Source organism: Protopterus annectens, chromosome 1.part0 (genome assembly GCF_019279795.1).
Source record: "Protopterus annectens isolate FY-2018-M chromosome 1.part0, PAN1.0, whole genome shotgun sequence".
Lineage (NCBI taxonomy): Eukaryota > Metazoa > Chordata > Ceratodontiformes > Protopteridae > Protopterus > Protopterus annectens.
Genome location: NC_056725.1, coordinates 1387528080 through 1387552857, shown reverse-complemented (window position 1 = coordinate 1387552857; position 24778 = coordinate 1387528080). Strand labels below are relative to the sequence as shown.

Here is a 24778-nt window from a genome sequence, read left to right as displayed (position 1 = left end):
TGTGTGTTTGTGCAACATCATAATATTACATTTAGAACACACAAGTAGTTTGCTCCTCACTTCATCATGTATCATAAAACTGTGTGTATTTTTGACTAAAACTGTGTATTATGGTTAATTTGTGATGGAACACAGTTGTGCAGTATTTTAGAAATGATTAATTGCAAGATGCTTTGGCTTGTAGTAAGTCCTGCTTTCTGGCTAGTTTCAGCACACTTTCATTATAGTAAGAAGTGCTAAATCCACTATGGGATGCATATAATCAATGTAAATGTGGTGTTATGTTTGCAGGTGACCATTCCCAAGGATGCAGGTAGGCTGGCAAGGGTACATTTTAGAAAATATAAATTTCATTGCAGTTTTTAGCTTAAAGTTTCTATATCCATTCCATACTACCATGTGCAAAACTCTAGGAAAGAGATTTCATTCTTCGTGTTTAAGAACCTTCTAAAGTACCATATATGGCACTTCGAAATAGAGATTTTTGTAGATTTCCCATCCAGAATGCATGTAATAAAGTTCCTTAGTATTTGTAGGGTAGATTTTCCTTGGTTGCAAAATCTGAATATGGCAAATTATTAAATCCATGTTTTGCAACTTAGTTATATGCTTAAACTAGTATTGAATCACTTTTGTTTAATTTTTTTTACCATTCCCAGCCCATACTTGGGTTTCGTAAGTGCTTATTCTTTTGGAATGTAATGATAGCAAGCTGAATTGGGCAGCTCAGACTTTCATGTCCCCAGCTCACCCTGTGAGATTTTGGGGCATTTCCAGACAGGCTGAGTGATATTTCTCCAGTGCATAGTGAATTTGCCAAGAGATATCTTCCAGTGGTCTTTGTTAAAGCTTCAGTGGAAGACACTTTGGGTAATCATCTTCACTAGGTACTCAGTCCACTTCAGCTTAATGTTGTCAACCCACAAAATGACTGGCTGTATGTAGAGATCCTTGCTGATTGCCAGGCTGCTTACCCTGTTACAAAAAGGAAGTCCAGAAACCTGTGAAGGAGACTCATTTTTCTGCTGTTTTTGTGATGTCATCAATTCAAGTGACTATTTCTTGGTAAGGATGAGAAGACTGTTAAATCAAGACTTTGCCCTTTGAATTATTCCTTGTGCCAGCATTGCATTCTTGCACAGTAACTGTACTTTTGCCTCTGAACTCTACTGTCCACAGTTGTGAATAAGACCTTGAGTTATTTAAACTGTTGCACTTGAGAGGCTAATCCTCTCCCACCTGCAGCAGACAATCTCCACTCTTCATTTTCAGAACCATGACTTCTGATTTAAATGAGTCAGTTTGTATCTCGAGTGCTTCATTCTTTGTAGTGACACTGTGCTTGAGGACAGGATGACAGCATTGTCTGCAAACACGTGTAGCCCACATGTCCCAACGTTGGATACTGTCCATACTTTGGCTGTTCCTTGATATCCAGACTCTGAATATTATGTTCAGAAGAAGTAAAACATACCATTGGTAGAGTAGAGGAATCTGCACCTCATTCTTCTTGATAGTAGCAGTCCAAAGACAGAGAATGCCGATGAAATGTTTTCCATTGTTCCAAAAGAAGATACTGAGTAATAGAAAAAAACGACAGGACCTGACTAGAAGACTCATATTTTGGAACACATGGGAATTGATAGTTGCATTTGGTAACACTGGTAACTACTTACAGAATCTGATCTTGAAAGTAGATTTATTTGAAGTTCAGCACTTTAAAAGGCCAACAACACACTGAAATTAGTGAATAAATGAGAGATTGTAATGCATAAATCCTGTTGTATATAGCAATAGGCATGTGAAATGTGCCTTGCAAGATGTGTCTGAGAGAGGCTAGAATTTTGTTGAATGTGTTAAATGGGTGAGCTAACTGTAAAGCATATACACTCCTTTGTCATTAATATTTAGAAGGATGCTAAAGAGAATGAAGAAGTAGCTGTAATTAAAACATTTTTCAATTAATATTTGTCTAAAATTTTATGATGTAAATTACATGTTATATTATACAGCAGTTTTGTATAGTTTACAGTCAAGGATATTTTAAATGTGAGGTGGGGGGTCTTATCCGTGATTGTGTTTGTTAAAGATATGAAGTAACCTTTTTTGTAAGGTATCCAAGCTTTACACTCTAACAAGGTGCAAAAGGCCTGACAGAAGCAAGTTAAAGATGTATAATGTTGTGAACTTCGGCTGCTGATGTAGGGATTGTAAAAGTACAGTTATCAAATGATATGTAGAATTAAGATAATTCTATTTTGTTTGGAATAGGCAGCTTTCTAATGTAATGTCATTGATTTAAGCTAGAGACAAGGATTTTGTAAACAAATGGACTTGAAAATTAAGTTAAAATGAAAGATATAGAAAATTGTACTTCTCCCTTGTATTTGCAAATGCATTAGATATTCTTCCATTAGCAAAGACTTTCAGTTGGCGGCAAGTCTACAGGTGTAAGCAATCATGAGATGTCTGAACAGTGTGTTCTGGGGAAAATGTACAAAGATTATTAATACATCTGCAGAATCACTAGCTATTTTTCTGTTGCCATCTACTCTTAGAAAAGAGTAGTCTGCAGATACAAACAATCATGAGAGTTATAAACACTGTCTGCTGAGTGAAGTGTAGAAGATGCAATGTTATTACTATATAAAGATACATTAGCAAGCAGTTCAGTGAAAAGTGAAGTTTGAAATTGTGGGACATGAAGTTATAGAAGTACTTTTGTTTCCCTAGAAGTCATTGTACTGTAATACATGTAATATAACAGTGCTCGCTGTATTTATTTTAAAAGAAGCCAGTGCACTTTCTTAGGGCTGTCCACAGTTGTGAACAAGATCAAGTCCGGGAGAGGCTTGGCGATAAGTAAAGAAAAGAATCCGTTTAAGTTGGGAGCACAGGCTGAAATAGAATGGATAACTTTAGTTTTAGAATAGGTAATGTCTGTAGGGCCAGCCATTAGTTTGGGACAACTGCTTCTTTTCTTTTTTGAAAATATACATAGTTTTGGGTGGATGTATGGTTCTGAAAATCTATTTAGTTTTTGTTTGAATGTTTTCATTGAAGCAAACAGGCTTGAAAAAATGTGATACGAGTTTAAATGGAGATGAGAAGAAGCAACTATGTAAGAGATCAGTCTGTCAAACAGTGTCTGCATGTAAGCTAAAAGTTGGACATGTACATTCAAAAGAAATGTCATGTTTAAAGATGGGATAATAGCTGTCATTCATAATGGCTAATCTGCCCCGGGGAAACAGAGTATTGTGTTATAGGTAGAAGTGTAGGATTCATCTAGCAATGCTACAGGAGACAAATTTGGTTTAAAACGAGCATGTGAATTTGACAAATGATTTCATGGTAGAAAATCAGCATAATATCAGAGACAAGGGAAAAGTGGTGCAATATACAGATTGCTGTACCAATAGAAGAGGAAAGACAGTAATATATTTGTTGTAGTAAGACGTTGGCAGGTGAGGATATTTATGCTGGCATTTATTTATATTTCACTCAAATGTGTTATGTATCTTGAAATAATTTTGGGAGAAATAAGCTTTCAGCAGGATATCTTATGGTTGGGCATTGGAATCTGATCTACAATAATGAGGATATGTTCAGGTGGCGTACATAATCAGAGAAGTTAGATTTCTGCAGAATTGACAGTATTGGGTATGGAAGATGTGAATTCAGTAGTAGAAACAATTTGCGTATTATTCTCCAAGGTACAATAAATGGGATAGAGTGGAGAGAAATTATATTTTGTAGGCGCCGTCTGTATTTTCTTGAAAGCTTTGACACACATCAAAGCATACTTTAGATCACGCACTAGTAAAATACGATGCAGAGTAATGAAGTAAAAATGAGGCAGAGGCGCTTTTACTGATTTGTTAGAAAGTGAGGAATTTAAGGAATGGGTGTTGCATATGGTTTGAGCGTTATTAGGGAAGACTGAGATTTCTACAGAAAGGGCTAGATGGTGGGATAAACAGAAAATAGAGTTTAAAAACCTGATAGAAGAAATGTGTACAGTAGATATAAAAAGTTTACATACCCCTGTTAAAATGCCAGGTTTTTGTGATATAAAAAATGAGACCACAATAAATCATTTCAAAATGTTTCCCACTTTTAATGTGACCTATAACCTGTACAATTCAATTGAAAAACAAATCTGTTAGGGGGAAAAATATAAAAAAATGTACAGTAAGCTGGTTGCATAATTATTCCAGCACATCAGCTGCCTGGATATTTAGTTCCTGAAACTGCATACTACCGCAGTAGAATAGCAAGTTCTTAACCTAAGTTTATAATAGAATTTTCCCTGCAGCTGTTTAATTGATTTTACTTGATTTGCTGAAGAGTTGGACATTTTCTTCGTTTTTTGGCAGATGTTGGCAACTGTTTGATGGATATTTATTTGACAGCAATAATTGTTAAATTTAACATCAATTCTCTAATCAGATTATATAGTATTAAATACTTGCTTGCAGTCTTGCAGGTAAAAATTATGATTAGTTCTACAAGATCATTCCATATTTGTTTAACAATGTTAGAAATTTGTCAAACTAGATTGAGGATGACATCCAACAAGTAGGATTCACTTTCAGTTGATAATCCTGTGACATTGAGTAACCATTGTGGTATCTTATTGTGTAATTATGGGTATAGCAGAATTGCATATTTCATGAGGAAAATAGGAGGACTTCTCTGGAGTTGAGTTTTATCTTTTGTGGTTTATCAGAAGAGGTTACAAGAATTTGGAACAACAAGGGAAAGAACACTTTGATTTGAAGCTTTTTAACTTGTGCCTTCATCTTCTCAGCTGTATAAATTTTGTGGTGAGAGATCCCAGCGGGCTATCCACTTTGGAACCTCACTGAATTTTCCACCTTCTGGTGTTTAATTATCTTGGCTGCTTCTAGTCATGTGCAAATGAGTTTGTCATTGATCTTGAAGGCACATTCTCTAGAATTGTTATTTTATAATGCTTAACCTTAACTTATATGATGTGCAGCTACAGATCTTGTAAGTTTCAATATTGTACCTTGCTAAACTTTTCATCTGCTTTGATTTACAAAAATAAATTAATAAAAATATAACTTGCCGTTTCTTTTTCTGGACATTTGAAATTAATAGAAATAAGGTGCACCTTAAAATGACTGCTGTGGAGATCACTTTGACAAGTTCATTGAGCTTTTCTAGAAATATAGTAGTTACCACATTTCTCTCATGAAATTTGTCTTTTCCATCATATGTCTCTAACTGTAGACTACCACTGTTCCTTTTAGTGTTCTAATGCCTGTGGCAGAGGTTTAGTTCTATTGCAGTGTACTAATGTTCAGAAATGTATTTATAATCATCTTACATGCAGTTTGCCTGATTGTAGCTGTAAATGTTTTTTTTATTTAATTTACTTGTAATTTATAATTTCAGAGAACAATGAGGAGTTATCCTTGGCTTCCATTGCCAACACACTGAAAGCATTTATAGAGGGTGCCACATTGGGAGAGTTCCACATTCGATTAAAGATGCTTCTGGTTTTCCACTGTCACATTTTATTATTGCCTCAACAAGAAGGAAAAGGTACAATGCACATTACTTATAGAACATGCCTTTAACATGTGGAGTTAAATGGATTTTGTAGACTAGATGTAAAGTGTTTATGAAAGGCAGTAAAAGAAACTAGTTTCATGATCTGTCAATCAGATCACTGTTACAAACTCTCTGCTGCAAAGGATGGTTTCCTGTGTTTAGTCTGTTATTTTACTTGATTGTAAAACTAAGAATTTTTATTCTTTGTGAGACTATGGAACACCAAGAATGGACTAGCTGCAACAATTAGCTGGCCTTTGTAAACTGTTTCTGTTCTTTCATATATGCATAATATGTAAAACAAAATTAATAGGGGAATGGGGAATTTTACTAAGGTTGAAATGTATAGATAACATTTAAAAGAGGTTTATCCATTTAGGTTTATTTTTTTTTAAGTTTTGCACTGCGGTCTGATCTTACTGTGTGTAATTTATACCACCTCTTGTGAACCCTCATGGCGTCTTACTGAATTTACACGCTGTGTTGAATTGTAGCTTTGTAATTCTCTTGGGTTAGACTGTATTACATAATTTCTTTACTGAGGTTCAAGAAATTGTGTCACTGTTGGCATCAACATCACCTCCACAGCACAGTTTATCTACCCAACATATCTTTTCTCTGCCTTCTTACTAAATTGATTTATTGTATCACTCTATCCCTTAATCTGACCTACCTGACAAACATGGAAGGCCTGTTTACCTCTGCCTCTTCTGCTGCCAGCCTCATTGCACTTTGTTCTGAGACAGTGTGGGAACTGCCTAAAGCTCACAGACAACCAACCCTAGGGACCAACATGATGAAAGGTCTTTTGAGAGGTGTAATTAACCTTATAACCTGGGGATCATCCATGGCCAATAAGCAGCACACACACAAACAGATGATCACACTAAACCACTGTACGCTGATATTGTTTAAAAAAACCCTCCTCAAGCCTCCCAGAAATTGTCTGGAGAGCATTAGCTGAAATCCAGTAGCAGAATTTCTTCATGCTGTCATAACTCAGTGAGCCATTAGACTGCAAAACGTCCACTGCTGTAAGTCTGCACATCCAAGTAGAAGTGTCTTAGTAAACTGGTGACTCTGTCATTGTCTGTTGGTGTCACTCCCTGAAGCACTAACAGTCCCCATCAGTCTAAACAGGGGTACAACCTTCCTGAAGTGAATCCTTCATACTCCCAGATTGAACTTGGTAGCGGGACCATTATCCCATTTTGTCACCTCCACTGTAATAGGGGAAGATAGTGATCCCTCATGCAGAGAGGGAGCTGCACCTGTTAACTGAAGATAAGTCCAGCTCTTCTGGCTTTGAGGGCTCTGACAGTAATTCTGCTTCCTCTCTGTTCCTGTAATATAGTCTGATAACTAGTGTGCATCCTGTGCTGCCTAAACAAATAAAAAGCTTACAGTTGTATCCCATGTTGGTCTGGTCATGGGTCATAGACAAAGGGGTATCACTGTTTCATAATTTCATATGCTGGACAGTGAGAACCTCTTAGAAGACCCTGAGCTACTTTTCCATGTCTCTTTTGAAAGTAAATATTCCATGGTCATTCCTGGGTATTATCTTCTGAGTGGAAAACCAGAGAGCTGCTTGCTTGCCACTTGAACATGTTTTTTGCTTTTTTTTTCTGTTCCTTCCAACACAGCATGGGTGAGGTAATAAAAAATGCATTCTTTATTCTCTGGAACAAAAGATTGCTGTACACATTCTCCCTGTTCTCTGATTGTACACTTAATTTACACCTTCACTCCATTCTCTCTGATTGAATACTTAACTACAAAATTTAAGAGAAGTTAACTTCATTAACTCTTGGAGGCTGAGAAGGGTATCATTTCAGACACTTTGTCCCTTGTTGATGTAGGAAACACAGTTCTAGGCTAGATGGGGTGACAGATAGCTTTGTTGGAGTTTGGCTCCTGCTTTTGTAGACTTTCTTTTTGCTGGACCTATTGGCTGGCGAGTCAGAGGTGCCAATTTTCCAGGAAGGCTTCCTTTTGAGAAATGTGCTTTGCCAGGTGGAAGAGGTTCTCCATTTTGGCAGTGGTATGGATCCTGTGGTAAATGAGTTGGTCCATATGCACATTTTCCTAAATCTTATGCACCAGTTATGATTTTGTCTTGGTTATTCTGTTGTCAGTGCATGTGATAATTTCTGCCCATCATAGCTAACTATTTAGTGTAGATGGCTACTGGCTTGATTATGACCCAGACAACCTGGGTTTGGATAGTGGCTCTCATGCTAGTTTGGGGAAGGAGATGAGTGATAACATGACACCCTACTTGCCTCTTTTTGAGAGAAAGGTTAATGATGCATTTCAGGACTGCATACTCTGCCTTCTGTTCACTGAAGATCAGAGACAGGGAGGAGGTGTTTTTCTTTTGGCATGGAGAGATAAAGCTCTGAGTGGGACCTAGGTCACCAGAGTGCTATTAGCAGCTGAGACACGTGTTGGAGCTGCCCTGGGGGTTAGGAAGAAGAATGAGCCTTTTCGTTAGGTAGAGGGAAAAGATGATGTGTTTGCGGGGATGGAGGCAGGCCATTCTCTGTAACCAAAAAATAAAATTGCACCAAAGAAAGTCAGTTCAGGAAATTAACCTCTTTCATTTTTGTCTTGTAGTACCAGCACTGCTTCAGAAACAACAACCAACATTCATGCAGCTCTTTCAATAAACACCTATTACATGTAATGTAAAAAACAATCAAATGAGTGTATCACAATTTAAATGAAATGAAAAACATTGCAAATAAGTCACTTTTACAATGAAATCCAAGTGAACAAATTCTTAACGAAAATCTATCATAAAATGTATTGCACTAAAGTATAATTACCCCATTTCTTTTCAATTCACATTTAATGTTAGTTTGTTCATTCAAGAGTGAATGGCAACCTGCATTTAACTTTATTTGCCATCCAAGCTCCCTCCATTCAAAAGTGTTGTTTAAATCACCATCCCAATTATCTTTACTTATTTGTTCAATTAAACTTTTTTAATGTGACACACATTAAACTATGTTACATATTCATAAATCCTTTCAGACAAGGTTCTCATAGTTTTACCTACTTGAAATGCTTCACATGCTAAGTATTTTGCAAGGTAAACAACATTGTCTGTTTCACAGGTAGAAGTACTTTTAGCTTTGTGTATATGTGGAGAATGTACAACTTCAAAATATATCAATTATAAAAAATCTACATTGTTTTCAGCTTTGACTTTTGACTTGCAAAGGTACCCTTTTGATTGAATTTTTTTTGTTTGAAGGAGGATTAACATTCTAACAGATCCTTTAGGTTGCATTCCCTTTTGATAAACTTTGGGGCCTCTCCAACCACTTGTCTACATTCAGATGACCCCATAAAATCATCCAGTTGTCATGAACAGACATATCTGGAATGTCTACTTAGAATGGTAAGAAAAACTGTCCTTCAAAATTGTTATTTTGCAGCCTATTCCCCTCTAAATTCACTTCCGTGTTGAGAATGTGGCCCCATTTTTCTCTTTTTACTTGTAATTTCATTGCAAATATCTAAAACTAACATATTTGAGAAACCTCTTTCAGTTAAAAAAAAAAATACATAAAACCTCCCCTTCTATGCGATCTTCCTCTTTGGTTGTTACCTACTTAATTTAGCAAACTATTTATTATCCTTTTTTATTATACACAGGATGACTACTTTGAAAGTGAAGGTAAGAGTTTGCAAATGCTTCTTTTCTATAAATTTTACAATTAAAACAATACCCTCCATAATTTTTACTCACCGAAATGTCTAAATATAGAATGAGGCAAATATCAACTCCATGAAATTTAAAATCTATATATATATTTAGTTGATAGAGTATAATAGGTAAACATGAACTAATATGCTAGTATGTGTGTGGTTTTGTATTTTCTTTTACTGATTAGCATACTTTTGAATTGCAAAAGTGCTTGATAACTTTAAAACACATACAGTCACTGTATTCTTAATTTTGGTACTGTTTTTCTTTCACTTATTGTGTAAAACAGCTTCATTACTAAAGTTAGATAAGGAATAAATGCATACGAGACCTGGACTTGTAAAAACACTAGAGGTTTCACAGATTTGCTTTATCTCTTGCTGGCAAAGCATGACTTATAGTTGTTTTTCTGACAAATTTGATCACCTTTTTTCTCTAAGCATGTGCCATTATGACCTCTATTTTTTCTTTCTTTTCTTTTAGATTCCTTGTGCAGCCTTATGTGGAACTTGTATAACTATTATAAGCAGTTTTCAGACTCTGTCCACAGCAGGCTGACAGAACGCCGTCATCCCATTGAAAAGGAGCTGAAGGTAGGAATAGAAATGTTATGGTGTCTTGGTTTCACTGTGATATTTAGTGTCTGCACCTGAAGTCTGAGATGTGTGCAACTTTAAATGCAATAGTAGTTATCAAGTTAGTGATGCATGAAACACCAAATCGTTAAAAATTTAACTATAGCTAATCTTTGAGGTAGTTTCATCAGTTTTCTCTTGAATGTTTCAGCAGTCAGGGAGTCCTTTTTGGTGACTAGTTTTTCTGTGCTTTTCTTGATTGGTTTGCCTTCTTCAAGCTACCCAGCAATGTTGACAAGGGAATGCCATTTGTGTGGGGTATCTTCCTCTGGGTTTTATTTTATTTGTAAAAACTGACGTTTGGATTCAGTAATAGATTTATCGGGTCACCTTTTTTTTCATACCTTGTGTTGTGCCTGTGCACTGGTCCAGCAATCAAGGAGCCCAAATCCTCACCACTAACACCAGTGAGGGGCGTCCACATAGGGTGGGATAACAAATAACACACACAGTAAAGTACAATTTCCCTTAAGAGCGCACAGAGATCACAGTCAGTCTGTGCTGGTTTCTCCGTTTCTCTCCAAATCCCCAATAAGACTCCCTACTGGCACAGCTGTAGGGTCCAGATCTCAGCCTAGTGGGCAAGCTGAAATCTCCATCACCCTCTCTGTCCAACCAGTGATTCGTGTCCCTGCCCAAGTAGCTGACACACGCACACACACTTTGCGATATGAGTTGTATACAAACCCACGGACACTCCTGGGGAAGACTGGCACAGATTCTCCAGCTGTGCCCCCTTTCTGCCCAGTCTAAAAGGTCATACCAGCTGCCACCACCCACTAATATCAGCTACTAATAAGGCCCCTTATCAAAGGGTGTCCAATTATTACTGTGCAGTATTATCCAAATAGTAAGTGTGACTGAACAGCAAAACTTATTGGAGTTACTTGGACAGTATCACTATATACATGCAATGTACTTTAGAGTTTAAATAATCTCTACACAAAACCGCCACAGTTGAAAGGTTTAAAAATATTTAATAAATAAAAAACACAAGACGATACTTCTTACTGCACAGTGCTAACCAAGAGTTATGAGATCAGAGAAATACTTAAAATACAGTGGGAAAGTTCTGACATCAATACAGAAACAAAAACTAATCTAATCTTCCTATTTCCTAGCTATATCCAAGAGAAAACATCATTTTAAAATAAACTTGCATATAGAGCACAGGCAGAGGGCTGTTGATGTTGGATGTTCTCAAGACAAATACAAAATGCTCCGAGTCTCTCACTCCTTAAATTGATAACACACTACCATTGACTCATTTCAGATTACATCATTATTTTCTGTTTACCGGGCTGAGAGAACCTGAGTGTGTAACAGCCCTTTTGATCTTGCAGCTGGTCAGGAAGCTGCAGCAATAAAAGACATACATGCAAATTCTAGCAATTAACTCTAGTCTCAAAACAAAAGCAAGAATTCCTTCATCCAGACATCTCGGCTCTGGGTTTTGTGATCAAACAATTATACAATGCTTGACTTATCAGCTTTCCTACAGCAGAGTGCACTGTTACATTTTTGCAGTTCCACATTTAACACCATTTTCTTACATTTAAGAGAACAAGCCTGTGGCTTATGTTAATATTTACAGATGACAGAATTATCTGCAGAATTATATCTGGCTAGGCTGGCAGCCTTCACTCATCTTCACACCCTGTAATTCTTGGTAGACTGAAAAAAAAACAAAAGGAAAGCATCTTGGAGAAAACTAGCAAAAGACAAAAAAAATGATCAAAAGGCAATCACCACCAACTTCAACTAAAAAAACAAAGAAACACAAAAAAAAAAATCCAAAGGCCTTCTTTTTAGAAAAGTTAGAAACCTGTGGAAACTCCCATCATAAGGCAGAATTTAGTCAAAAATGAAACAAAATCCACTGAACCCCAGAACATTGCCAACATACTGGCAGACAGGTTCAGTGCAAATTCCCAAACCCCAAGGGAGAAATATATATCAGTTCAGAGAAAAACACCTCCCAAATCTCCACTATCCAGGGTGAGTCTAGCCTCCTAAAGCAAAACACAGCATAGGTGGGAGCGACGGTGTCCCCGGCAAAAAACTAGCATTTTAACTCAATGAGGAACTAAACCCACCCGTGCTGGCTGTTCTAATCAATGAGGTACTACTACCCACACAAGGGCTGTGTGAATGGCGTGACCCTGGACTCCCCCAAGCACAAGCAAGCCTGCTTCTTCTATGTGGTCCCACTTACTAAAAGCGTGAGCAATTCTGCTCTGTCTGCAAAGGCAAAAGAAGAGATCATAGGATCCTAAACAATGGAGAGGATCATAATGGAACTCAGACACTGTCTCGGTGGGCTGGTTTAGATTTTCATGGATCCCACCTCTTGAACTTGGAGGAATTTTCAAAACAGTCACTGGCCATTGACTTGAGGCAGTTCATCACACCAGCCTACCTTGACCTGGCAAAAAGCACTCACACAACACCCACCCTAGCATCATAGAAAAGCTCACACAGAGATAAACCCAAATCCGCATGTCACAAGATGGGTTGCAAACAGCTCAAGGACAGAACCCACAGGGTTAGAGTTGCTCGTGCCACAGCCACAAGTCAGGGGGTCAGTCCTGTGGTGTCCCAGCAAACTCGTCACTGGGCCCCACAGGTCTGCTTCTATTTTTCAGGTTGCAGGCAAGGCATACATTTTTTGGGTGGCAGCCAAACATAGGGGGATTGTGGGCACAAAAATTATCTGACAACTCCCACAGACACAACTGGAGACCACACTCTCAGAAATGAACCCATGGCAGAGAAGCCCCAGCCATGGCCTATACTTAGTTAGAGCCCAATGCATAAGTGGCCCCTAAAAAAAATGTATCATCGTAACCTACAAAAAAAATAGACAAAACGACTAAAGCTCAGGACCTGGCAGTAACCTCCTCAAAGAAACCTCCAGTATGAATTCAAGTTGCCAAACAGGTTAAGACCTTCACATTTGACCATCCACATCCAGATGAAGGACAGGACATCCAAGAGGTCTGATCATTCACTGATCATGATTCAGATCAGATCAGACTAATCATTGTGGCATAACAGTACTATCTTATCGAATAATGATTGGTAAGCCGGAAGTGCAGAAAAACCCCAACCACAAAAAGGATAAGTTGGAAAGACCCCAAAGTATAAATATACCTCATAGGGGTCAGAAAAAGCATAGAATCAGTCGCGACACCGCTCCCTCTCCAGCTCTATTCCAGTCGCATACTGCTCTGGCCAGAGTGACCTGAATAATTAATACACATCCTCCTCAAAAATCCAAATCCAAAAGAGCACCCAGAACCACTTAGAGCCAACCAAGACTTAAACCTCAGGACAACGCTGGATAGAACGGGTTGACAGGAGAGGGAGTGCGATACACATGAAAGACTATGAATCCTATCCCATCCCATGCCCAGTCCATCTCCCTCAGACACTCTCTCTCTGTTCAAGAGAAGAGAAATCTTGATGGATGGGAGATCGATCGTTACCCCCCCAATCATCTGTGTGTCACTGGAGGACAGAACCAATGCAAACTAATGTAGTATAGTCCTCATGGTGGGTGGGGGACACACACACACTCTGGCTAGGCTTATAAATGCCCTAGGGCAGATAGCCTAGTATGATCCTATGAACCTAAGATTGATTGTAGAGGACATGCAGACTATTTGTAAAGTTTTGGAATCTGCCCTTGACCACATTTCCATTTCTTTTTTATCAGATCTTAAGATTACCTTGAAATGTAGGCAGAATGGTTAATGACTACTATGAAAGGATGAAAGAAACACCACCATGCCTCCATTAAGCATTTACTGCCACCAGGTGATGAAGAAACACCACCATGCCTCCGTTAAGCATTTTGCTATCACTAATATGTCATTTTTAAACATCTTTATTAAATCGTCACATTCTAAAAAGTTACATGAGTACCTTACCTCTCAACCTCTTACTGCAGGAAATCTGGATAAAGCCTGACAAAATTGGGGGGGGGGGGCACAAAGACCCAAAACTAGGGATACTTTCTAAATATTGCTCTTATAAACTTAGAAAGTTGCTAGAATAATAGGATTTGTGTTACCATACATTTTTCTTAAGGTTATGAAGTCTGAAACTCAAATAATTGTCATTATTTATTGACTTTAATCCTTAAATCATCCCAGTTTTGTTTGTTTGTGTCTTTCGCCTTTTCCTGGTTAGGGGTCGCCACAGCGGAATTCTGGTCTGCTATTGATTGGCAGTTGATTTTTACTTACCGGCTTGCCAGGCCTGACGCACAACCTTCAACGAAGGTACGCCCATTCACATATGTCTCCACGCAGAAGACGCTCTAGCTGAGAATCTAACCGGACAGCGTCTTACTGTGAGGCGACAATGCTAACGCAGCACCACCACCGCTCCTTAAATCATCCCAGTGATGTATTAAAAAACAATTTTGAGGAACAGACCAAAAATGTGAGGCAAATAATCTGGACATTGCGGCACACATGTTTTGTCACTCCATCATCACATAAATTGCTCAGTTCTTACCTTCCTTTGAATCTCCCAAACATTATACTGCATGTTTTTTTCCAATAATTCAATATATTTTTATGTAATGTTTTAGTTCCCTTTTCTAAAAATTTTACCACCAGTTCTTTTATATCTCCTTTACATTTGATACTTCATTTACAATCCATTTAGATTTTCATTTTCTAGTAATTAATTTATTGGCAGCCAATTACATTATGCTTAGTGAGGCCTTGGTATGTCTAGTCAGTTAAGATCTTGTATCCCAGATCTAAAGAATAATTTCCTTAGTTACGGCTGTTTGCTCCCCCAATATTTCTGACAAAGTATTCCGTAGGAACTTGTGAAAATGTGCTAACTTGTTGCATTCTCATTTACCTTTCTCTTTACCCATCATACCTCCAGCGTTTGCATATCAACACAAGGAAAGCTTGTGGTATAAAATACATATGCACAAAGCTCCATGCAGAAATCCTAAACTTTCTGTATGTTGTAGCATTCTTGGGAGACATACAAATGCCCTGCCACTGTTCCTTTGTAAATTGCCTGTTTTTCCCAAAACTTTTCTAATGTTCTTTGATTCTTATAGTTATCATACAATATTTTATAAGTCTTACTAATTATCCATTGTAAAACAGCAGCTTCTGTTCTAGCCTCGGCTGAAAAGCCTGCCAGAGCTAGTCTTTCATTTAGCCTTCCCCATCCCTTTCTCTTTACATATGCTGTATTGATCCCTGTTAGAGAATTCAATCTGTAACCTCAATCTAAACTTCTGCATAGCCTCATCCCACTTTTCTCTCCCTAATTTGCCAAAAGTACATGGGTTCACTTACTAATTATTATCAGTAAATTCCATTCCCTCTTGCATATTTTCTATTCCCCAACTTGCAGTCATACCTATTGGTAAAATGTTCTTTTCAGTTACCATTTTGTCTTAGTTCTTATAATAATGTCTTCTGCTTTGACTATAGTAAGGTTAAGGTTGTTGCATGTTCGCTTTACGGAACTGCATCCAAAATCCTACTCTCCTTATTTGTCAAACCCCCCCCCCCCCCCCCAGTTTCATCATCATCCCTTTTCAGTTTCTGCTTGCATTATATATAAGCCTTAACTGCATAACTGTAAAGTATCCCATCAAAATCGGGTAATCCTACACAACTTTGCTCTAAGAGGAAATCATTTATCCCTCTTAACTCTTGCCCTCATCCCCTCTCAGATAAATTCCTTCAACTCTTAATCTTCTACATCTTCTGCTGTGGTCGATAGATACACCTGCCACATATATAAAACCTTTTTGTTGCTTGTATCTTCCTCTCCATATGCATAATCAAGAGCTTCTCAATTTTTATATTCTAAAATGTTTAGCCTTTTCCCATTTATACTTAGCTGCCATAACAAAATCCCTTTGTAATCCATACACCTAAGTACTTCAGCAATACCCATAAGTAAGGAGAGATAAGATGAACTAATTAATGTGTGGTACATAATTTACTGATATACCCCATTTTATTTTCATTTATTTTATGCCTTGAAAAATGTTTCACAACACTGAAATGTCCTTTTGTAGATTTATCAAGTACAACATATCTGCAAATGTTATTCGGCTTTTACTGCATGGTCTGTATTTTTAAAAATGTGACTCCTTTATTTGCGTTGAGAATGGTTCTTAATATAAAACAAATAAAGGGAAAGAAATCCCTTCCTGGTTCTTGTTTAAACGGTTTGTCAACTGTCATCATGTTTCGTCAAAGAGGAGCCCACCGTATTATACTATGTGGGGAATGTAAATGCTGTCATTGCCCTGCTCATAAAATCGTAGTCAACTTGTTTGAATACTTTCGCCGTATCAGGACCCACCAACAGTAGTGACATTTTCTTACACACTGCTTTCTTTGTATCATCATGGATCATAATTGCTTTTTTAATGTTGTAAAATGCATGCCCCCCCCCATAGACCACATCCATATATATCAATTTTGGCAACACCTTTACCATTCTGTTAACTAGTAAAGACACAAACACTTTTTGTTCATGGTTTAAGATTGAAATGGGTTTATATGAAGCTGGGTCTGAAGGGTCCTTACCACATTTGGATAGTACATCCACCACAGTTTTCTTCCAAGATGCTGGTACCGTTCTTCCACAGTTAAAACATTGCCAAAAAAAACTTAGCGATAGTTATCTGTTTCTTCCTTGCTAACTTCCATAGGAATAATGTCGGTTCCTGGAGACTCACCTGTTGATTGGTTATACATCGCTACTTCTTATGTTGGATATTAATAGTTGAGCTTCATCATCACCTAACTTTGGCATAATTGTCATTCATAATTTCAATTTGTGGCATTTCTTGGTTCCCCATTCCTCTCTTTTATAGAAATTTTCATAAAATTGAAACATCTCTTGTACTCCTATAGGATCTCTGGTTATGTTTCTTCATTTTTATTTAAAATTTGTTGATTGAGCATGTCCGACTGAGCCAGAGCTCTTTTTCAGCAGAGGTCCAGGGAGAAAAGCTCCACGAAAGTATGCACAAAGTAACAACCTGAGTACATTACAGAGAAACTATAGTATGGAATACAGTTGGTTACAAAACGCAATGTTAATTGACAATGTACAGAGGCTGCTGAATGCAGTTGACAAACTATTTTCAGGACAAATTAAATAGTTTTTATATTTTATAAATATTAAATGTATAAATTTATATATTATATAATTGTATAGTATGTAAATTATATAGTTTTCAGGATAAATTATATAGTCCTTAAACAGCAAAGTGTATTCTGCAAGCATAAAGTATGTTAAAAAAGCTGGATTTAAATACGCAATCTGTGTAAGTTGTAAAATACAGTGGTGAACTTGCCACCATGGACACTAGCTACCCACTTCCCCCCCCATACATTTGTTCTTAGTACACCCCCACCCTTTACATTGACACAGATGGGAACTTAAAATAAAAGACATTATCCTCCTTCTTAAAAAATATTCATTTGCTGATCAAAATTGCTCCAGAGCAAAGGGTATATAGATCATTTTTTCTGTTGTACATATTATCCTTACTTTTTCTTTGAAGTACTGCTTTTTCTACCCTTGCAAAGTGGGTGATTTATTCTTGTTTCCTCACTGCATACACGCTGAAACTTGCTTAGGCCTGTTCCATTTGCCCTCGCTATGCTCGGGCTCACTCCACTCCCCTACCCCTATTCCCACCTCCTTGCCTATATCCCCATCTACCTAATCCCCACCCCTCTTCTCAGCCTATCGCAACTAACACATTCTTACTCTTTCTCCACCCTCTAATACCATGCAAACAACTCCTCCAATACATTCTTAGTACTGCCCTACTACTGTCCGCCCTCGAATATTGCATCATCTGCAACCAATCCTCCACCACTTCTTCACTCTAACACCTCACTCCTTCATCCTTATCCACCCAAGTCAGACATCTCCCTCTTAGTTTCGTAATAGCCCACCCTCTCTCTACCTTCCATGTCATGCATCTCAACATACTGATAACCTCTATTCTACTTTTCCTGTCCTACTTGACCTCTTATAACACTAACTTTATTTATCACAAACCATTACCTACACTCTCCCAATTATCTAACATCCATAACTACACCCTCTGTCATTCTATTTCTCCCTCTTTATTTAATTTCTCATGTAAGCATCTCTTTAAAACTAAAGTCTTCTCTGTCAGCCCCACTATCTTTCCCAGAATCTAACTAAATCATCTCACCTACAGCTCTTACTCTCCCAAGCTCACCATACTTGAGTGTTCTACTTCTAGCCGGCGACTTATGTCTATTCTAACAACATCTTGCCTCTTCATCCCCATCTCCTCAACCCTCTCTTCCTCCTCTCCTAAAATCTTATCTAGTCTATCTATAAACATGCAAAGACTTTTAAACAAAACCACTGAACTTCATTCATTTCCCATTATGCTCCACACATCTTAACCTTGTTCAAAACCTGGCTAAAACTCCATATCTTAAACAATGTCATCCTACCCCCAGGATACAATACTTACCACCAGGATAGAATCTCAAAGAAAGGAGGAGGAGGTGTAGCCATAAGCTACTTTGAAGAACTGAACCTCTCTCCCTTATCCACGCATCCACCTGATTTCTACCCTGCCGAACTACTTGTACGTAACTGCCACACAAACACCCACAAAAAATTTGCTATTGCTTCCACCTATATCCTACCTGGCCAAAATATTCCTGCTCTTGAAAACATATTGTCGTGGATCTCCCAAAATATACCCTATGAAACTGTAATACTGGGTGATGTAAATATCGACGGGAAAGCACTGAGTGCTAACTCCCCACACCAAAGCATCAATCTCTTTGGATTCACCCAGCTCATTACAACCCAACCCGCTTGAATAAACTTTCCAACACCAGTGCTATCCTTGACTGGATACTGACTAACAACCCTCACCTGTATCACTACCTCAAGACACTTCCCGATATCTTAAGTTGACCACCTTCCCATCTATATTGAAAGACACTCCCCACAACTATCTAGGCCTCATCTTTACAGAGACTGTTGTAAAAACTCTAGCTTCAATTCCACAACTTTTAACGAAAGACTTTCATTGATAAATTGCTCCTGCCTGTATAGCCTTTCTCTTAATGATGCAGTGCTAAAATTCAGCATAATCTTAGACATTCTCAACTCACTAGCACCCCTTTGGAAAATCAGAATAAAATCTAATCATGCCCCCAGCTGACAAAATAAACTTGTTCCCTTGTGCATCAGAGAGATACTGCATGGAAAACCTGGATAAAATCAAAATCCCCTACCCACCATCAAACCTTCAAAGAATTCAGAAACCAGACAAAAAACACATCCTCAACGATAAAAAAAAATTACTTTAAGGCCCAGGCTAGCCATCACACTAATCTCAAAAATTTCTGGAGAACTATCAACTCTATCCTCCACCCTGGAAGCCCTCAAACTCCTAATCCCTACCCTAACTTGTCAGCACAGGACATTGCCACCTTCCTCAACCATTACTTCATTGATACTATTCAAAAACTGACCAACTCTAACCACAACTCCAACAGTACTGTCCCTCCTCAAATACCTTCTAATCTCACCCTCTTCTCTCTTAAACCCATACCCACCTCAACTATAAAATCTCTCCTCCAAAAAATAAAGCCATGTTCCACATTTGCTAATAATCTTATCCCCCTCTTTCTCATCCTTGCAGCTGACTCTATTGCCTATCCAGTCTCAGTACTCATCAGTAGATCGATTTGTGAAGCCACTGTACCTGACATTTGGAAAACTTTATATGCCATACCCCTAAACAAAGGAGGCAGTTCCACTGCACCGACCCATCTAACTGTAGACCCATAGCAGTACTCTCCTCCCCCCCTCTCATAAATTCTAGAAAAATGTTTACATATCCAGCTTTTTAAATACCTCATCCAAGAAAACCTTCTGACACCTACCCAATATGGTTTCTGTCCAAACTATAGTGCAACATATGCCCTTTTATCTTTCATTAACACTGTAGCTGAAGCCAGGGATGATGATAAACCTGTCTCGTCTTTTCTTAGACCTTGCCGAAACCTTATATACGGTTTCCTACTCTAAACTCCTAACCAAGCTAGCCAATCTTAATCTCACAGCTTCTACTCTTGAATGGTTCTCTCTTTATCTCTCAAATAGAAGGTAATCTGTCAGATGGCACTCTTCTTGCTCCCTTTTCCTATACATCCATACTGGTGTTCCACAGGGCTCCATCCTGGGACCCATTCTGTTCAGTAATTTCACCAACGACCTCTATACTTCTTACTGTCACTCCTCTCTTATTCAGTATGCAGATGATTTAACACTTATCTCCTCTTCTGAAAGTATCTCTCAACTTCACACTCTTATACCCAAGACACTCTTATCTCTGTTTGAAAGATGGCTCACTGAAAACCAGCTTATTTTAAATCCTAAAAACTGAACTCTTACTCTTTCTTACAAAATCACTTTCACACCTCAAACCCACCTTCTTCATCTCTTCCTTAAATAAAACCATCATTAATGTAGACACACACACACAAAGCTACTCGGAATGATAATAGATGAACTAAAATTTGACCTCCATGTCCAGCAGTCTATAAAAATAAATTAACCAAAAACTCAGTCTCCTCTATAGAAATAGTAAATACCTAACAATAGACTCGAGTATCCTTGGCCCAAGCATATCTACTTCCATGCTTAGTCTATGCTGCCCCAACCCTTACCAACCTTCTGTCTTCTTTAATTACTAAGTTGGAACAGACGTACAATAAAATCAGTAAATTTGCTGTAGACCTACCACATACCTCTCAACACTGCCTGGCAGTAAAAAAAAACTACAGTGGCTTGAATTCCCCTACCAGCTTCAACTTTCCCAGCTTCATATAACTCGCTACTTACTCAACAAATCCACAGCCTGCCCATCTCTAACTAAACTTGTATCTTACTATACCCCTACATGCCCACTCCACAGCACTAACCAACATCATCTTCAAATATACAACCCCAGTATAGCTATTGGGATAGTACTATACAAATATTCAGTATCTCATAACTGGAACAAGCTCCCACTCAGCATAAGAAGCATTACTCATGCCAGCGGTTTCAAAAAAGAACTAAAATATTGTCTAGCTATTTCATGGATTTGCCATTGTCATGACCCCATATAAACCCTTACTTCTTCCTCCCCCCCTTCTAATAACGCTTATAGGAGGGCTTGGCTTAATAGTTTTTTTTTGTTTAAAAAAAATAAAAAAAATACATGTATAAGGTGATGGCGTTGGTCTTTTTGTACCTATTCATAGTTATGTTCATAACCTGTTCTGATTTCTCAAATGTGTAACTATCATGCTGTTGTCATTGTTACTCCCTTTGACTAATTGTTATTGCCATTGACTTACCATTATACCTTTGTGTAACTTTGATTTTATCATAAATTGTATAACTATGTGGAGGTTTTCTCCCCGGGTCGCCACTGAAAATGGGCTTTTCCTCAGTTGGACCAACCCAGTTAACAAATGTCAAATAAAAAATAAAATATAATAAAAAATGCCCACAATGAAGGAAGAGAAGATTAGAGGTAAGCAACTCAGAGTCTGGGAAATGTCCACAGGAAAGGAAAAGAAGTTAAGTGAGAAGGAGTTTAGGGGAGAGAGGTAGAGAGCAGTAGGAACAAGAGGTGAATGTGTGAGGGGGCAAGAAGTAGAGCAATTTAGGGGTGGAAGTAAAAAGAGTAGTAGACAGGTTATAGTTAGAGGGTGGATTTCTTGTCATAGTCTTCCTAAGTTTGGCAGCAACCCTTTCTACTTTCTGATGCTTAAGTTACTGTGCTAAAAGGTTTTTGCACTGCAGAGATAACAAAACACATTTGCTTAGCATCAATCTTTCTAAACTCCATTGGTCATGTGAAATTGCTTATTTAAAGGGAAGAGCTGGTTTTGGATATTAAATGTATTAATTAAGATGGTGGCTGCTGTGTTTATACATATGGCCTGTTAGAATGCAGATCAGTTGAGACAGCTTTTCAGGAGATCAGTTGCACCAGTGATAAAATTGGAGTTTTCTAGAAGTGGGGTACTCTGGAGGATAATCTGCTTACTAATTGGGAGAATAAGGTCATCCCATATTGTGCATTATCCCCATAGTCCTTTAATTTCCCTTTAGCTGTCTTTAATTACTACTTTTATTTTGTGAGATTCTGTTATTCTGCAGTATGTTAGCAGTTGTCATCCCAGCTAAATCATTCTTATTAGTTTCCCATATTGCTTTCTGTCCCTGTCTTATTTCTACCGTGTTTTTAAACTCCATTCTTCATTTTATCCCACTTACTATCTGTCCCTTATGAATACATTTATATCTTCCCTAATACTTTTAAATCATATCCGTTGCACATTCCTTAAATTCCCTCCCTTTTTTAACAGATAAGTAGGATAATACCAATGTCTCATGTTTACTTCCATTACACTGCATCTTTATCTTGGTTTTTATTGGAGCATGATCTGAAATAGTTATTGGATACATTTCTGGGCTTTTAATTGAGTACATGCACTGCTGTAAAATATAATTTCTATCCAGTCTAGCTTAGTGTACCTTGGGGAACAATATGTAAATTCCTGAGTTCCAGCTGCTGAATTTGTATCTTCCTTATCAAATATTCTGATATACTACTTCAGAAATCTACCCTCTTTTGCCATATTTTCTCCTCTAAATCACCTCATACATATTCACTATTCCAACTCAGGTTACACTCCCCACCCATAGATAGCAATCCCTGCTGAATGCTGATTATTTCTCCCAAAATTCTCAAGCCCCATAATAGTAGTTTTAGGCAGTATATAAGTAAATGCCAGCATAATACTACTCCTCCTCCTCCTCCTCCCTCACCAGTAACCCCTTTCTACCGTAAGTCTACGATTATCTTTTCTGTCCAAATGATTCTTCTGCAACATTTTTGTATGCACTCTGCACTTCTTGATACAATTCAGTACTGTTTACTTTTATGTTATCCCAGTTAGGCCATTTATGTTTATGTTAATATTTGCAAAGGAGTCGTTATGATAAAAACAAAAAAAAAATGTTGCTCCCACCTGTTATACAGGAAAGCTTTTTGGACTATATAGGTACAAACCTTAGCTTACATGCCCACACTGATGTGTTTCAGGCTGATCTGTTATGCATTTTTTTCTACAGATTCTGTCTGAACCCCATGCCACATTGACATTTTGCTTCAATAAAAACATTCATCCCCTCTTAAATTGCAACAAGCGCTCAAAATTATCTACATTTTCCAAAAATGAAGTTTACCTCTGCAGGTAGTCTCAGTCGACCCAAATTGAAAGCTACACCCACAGTCTTTCCTCCTTTCTAAAATTAAGGTTACCTATCCTAATTTCCATTCTAGAACATGTTACATTTACACGAGTGGCAGTTTGTTCATTTATTTTATCTATTCCCTCCCAGATGTAAAAAACAGTTTGTATACTTTCAGTAAACATTAAATTTTAGCTGTAAGAAAAATTACTCCAGCCACTTTTAAAGGGCCATTACAGGCAAAAAGTGATTTTTTTTAATATACTGCCATGAACTTATACAAAATGTAAACCTATCAGCATCACAATAACTAAATTTAAATAACCAAGGAAAACGGAAGGTGCAAAAAGTCACTAATAAACAGAAAAAGCACCAAATCCAGGGACTGTGTCACAAACAGTTTAATGACAAACCACGAACAATGCACAATAACCCTGCAATATTCCCAAACACGTTTTCGTCCTTAACTTCATCAGATAAAATCACATAAGTGAACCCATCTTATATATAACAAATATTCAATAAAAAAACAGATCCAATCAAACAATTAAGAAAGTTTTAAAACAATACAAGCACCACTGTGATAAAATGTTATATCTAAAATATGTACAACGTTTTATAATTAATAACCTCTTAATATTTAATATGCCATAAAACTAAACTTATATACTCATGTTATAGCTTGGCTGACCTCAGTTTTTAAACTGGAATAAGAGAAATCATTTCATTTAGACCAGGTGTTCTATTGGCCTCTAGTATAATTTGCCAATAAAGTTCTCTATATTCCACCAGTGTTTCCCAGTTCCCACCTCTAGGATCAACTAACATAGTTTCAAGAACAAAGAATTTAAATGTGGCAGATTTACATACATTAGTATGTTTATATAATGCATTGTTTTCTCTTTTTGTCCTAATATCATAAAGATGCTCGTAAATTCTTTGCTTGAGCATTCTTTCACTTTTCCCAACATAAAATGAGTCACATTTTGTGCAGGTGGCTAAGTATATAATACCCTTGGTGTTACAATTAACAAAATAACCTAATATTAATTTCTTTTGTCTATTTGGTAAATATATTGACTCTCCTATAATGAGATGTGTACAGTAACTACACCTTCCACATTTAAACAATCCTGCTTTTCTCCTAGTAACATTTTCAAATATTCTATCATGTGTACCCTTCTCCAATATGTTCTTGATATTGGTACCTCTCCTATAAATAAATTTTAATTCATTGTCGAAAATGTAGTTTAAGTCAGGTAATCTAGCAAAGTTTTTCCATTCTTTATCAATAACTTTTTTAACTAATCCTGATTGTCCATCATAAGTTGTAATAATACCTGTTTCATACTTAGTGCCACTATTTTCATTGTTTGCCTCAAAATTTATGCAAGTTTCACCTTTACCTAAAATAGGTGCAAACTTACCTCCTCTTTCATTGGACACCTCATTACATAACTGGTCAAAAAGTTCACCCGGGTAGCCTCTATTTAAAAATAAGTTTTTCAAA

The 24778-nt window shown here is 37.4% G+C and overlaps 1 protein-coding gene across 1 annotated transcript in view; it reads left to right on the top strand.

The window, feature by feature from the left end:
* Nucleotides 1-24778, top strand: part of MDN1 (midasin AAA ATPase 1) — a 3484183-nt gene that overhangs the window by 2513547 nt on the left and 945858 nt on the right. Inside the window, exons 70-71 of the mRNA XM_044071809.1 lie at nucleotides 5425-5574; nucleotides 9785-9894. Coding sequence (XP_043927744.1) covers nucleotides 5425-5574; nucleotides 9785-9894 — 260 coding nt within the window. The remainder of the gene's footprint in view (nucleotides 1-5424; nucleotides 5575-9784; nucleotides 9895-24778) is intronic.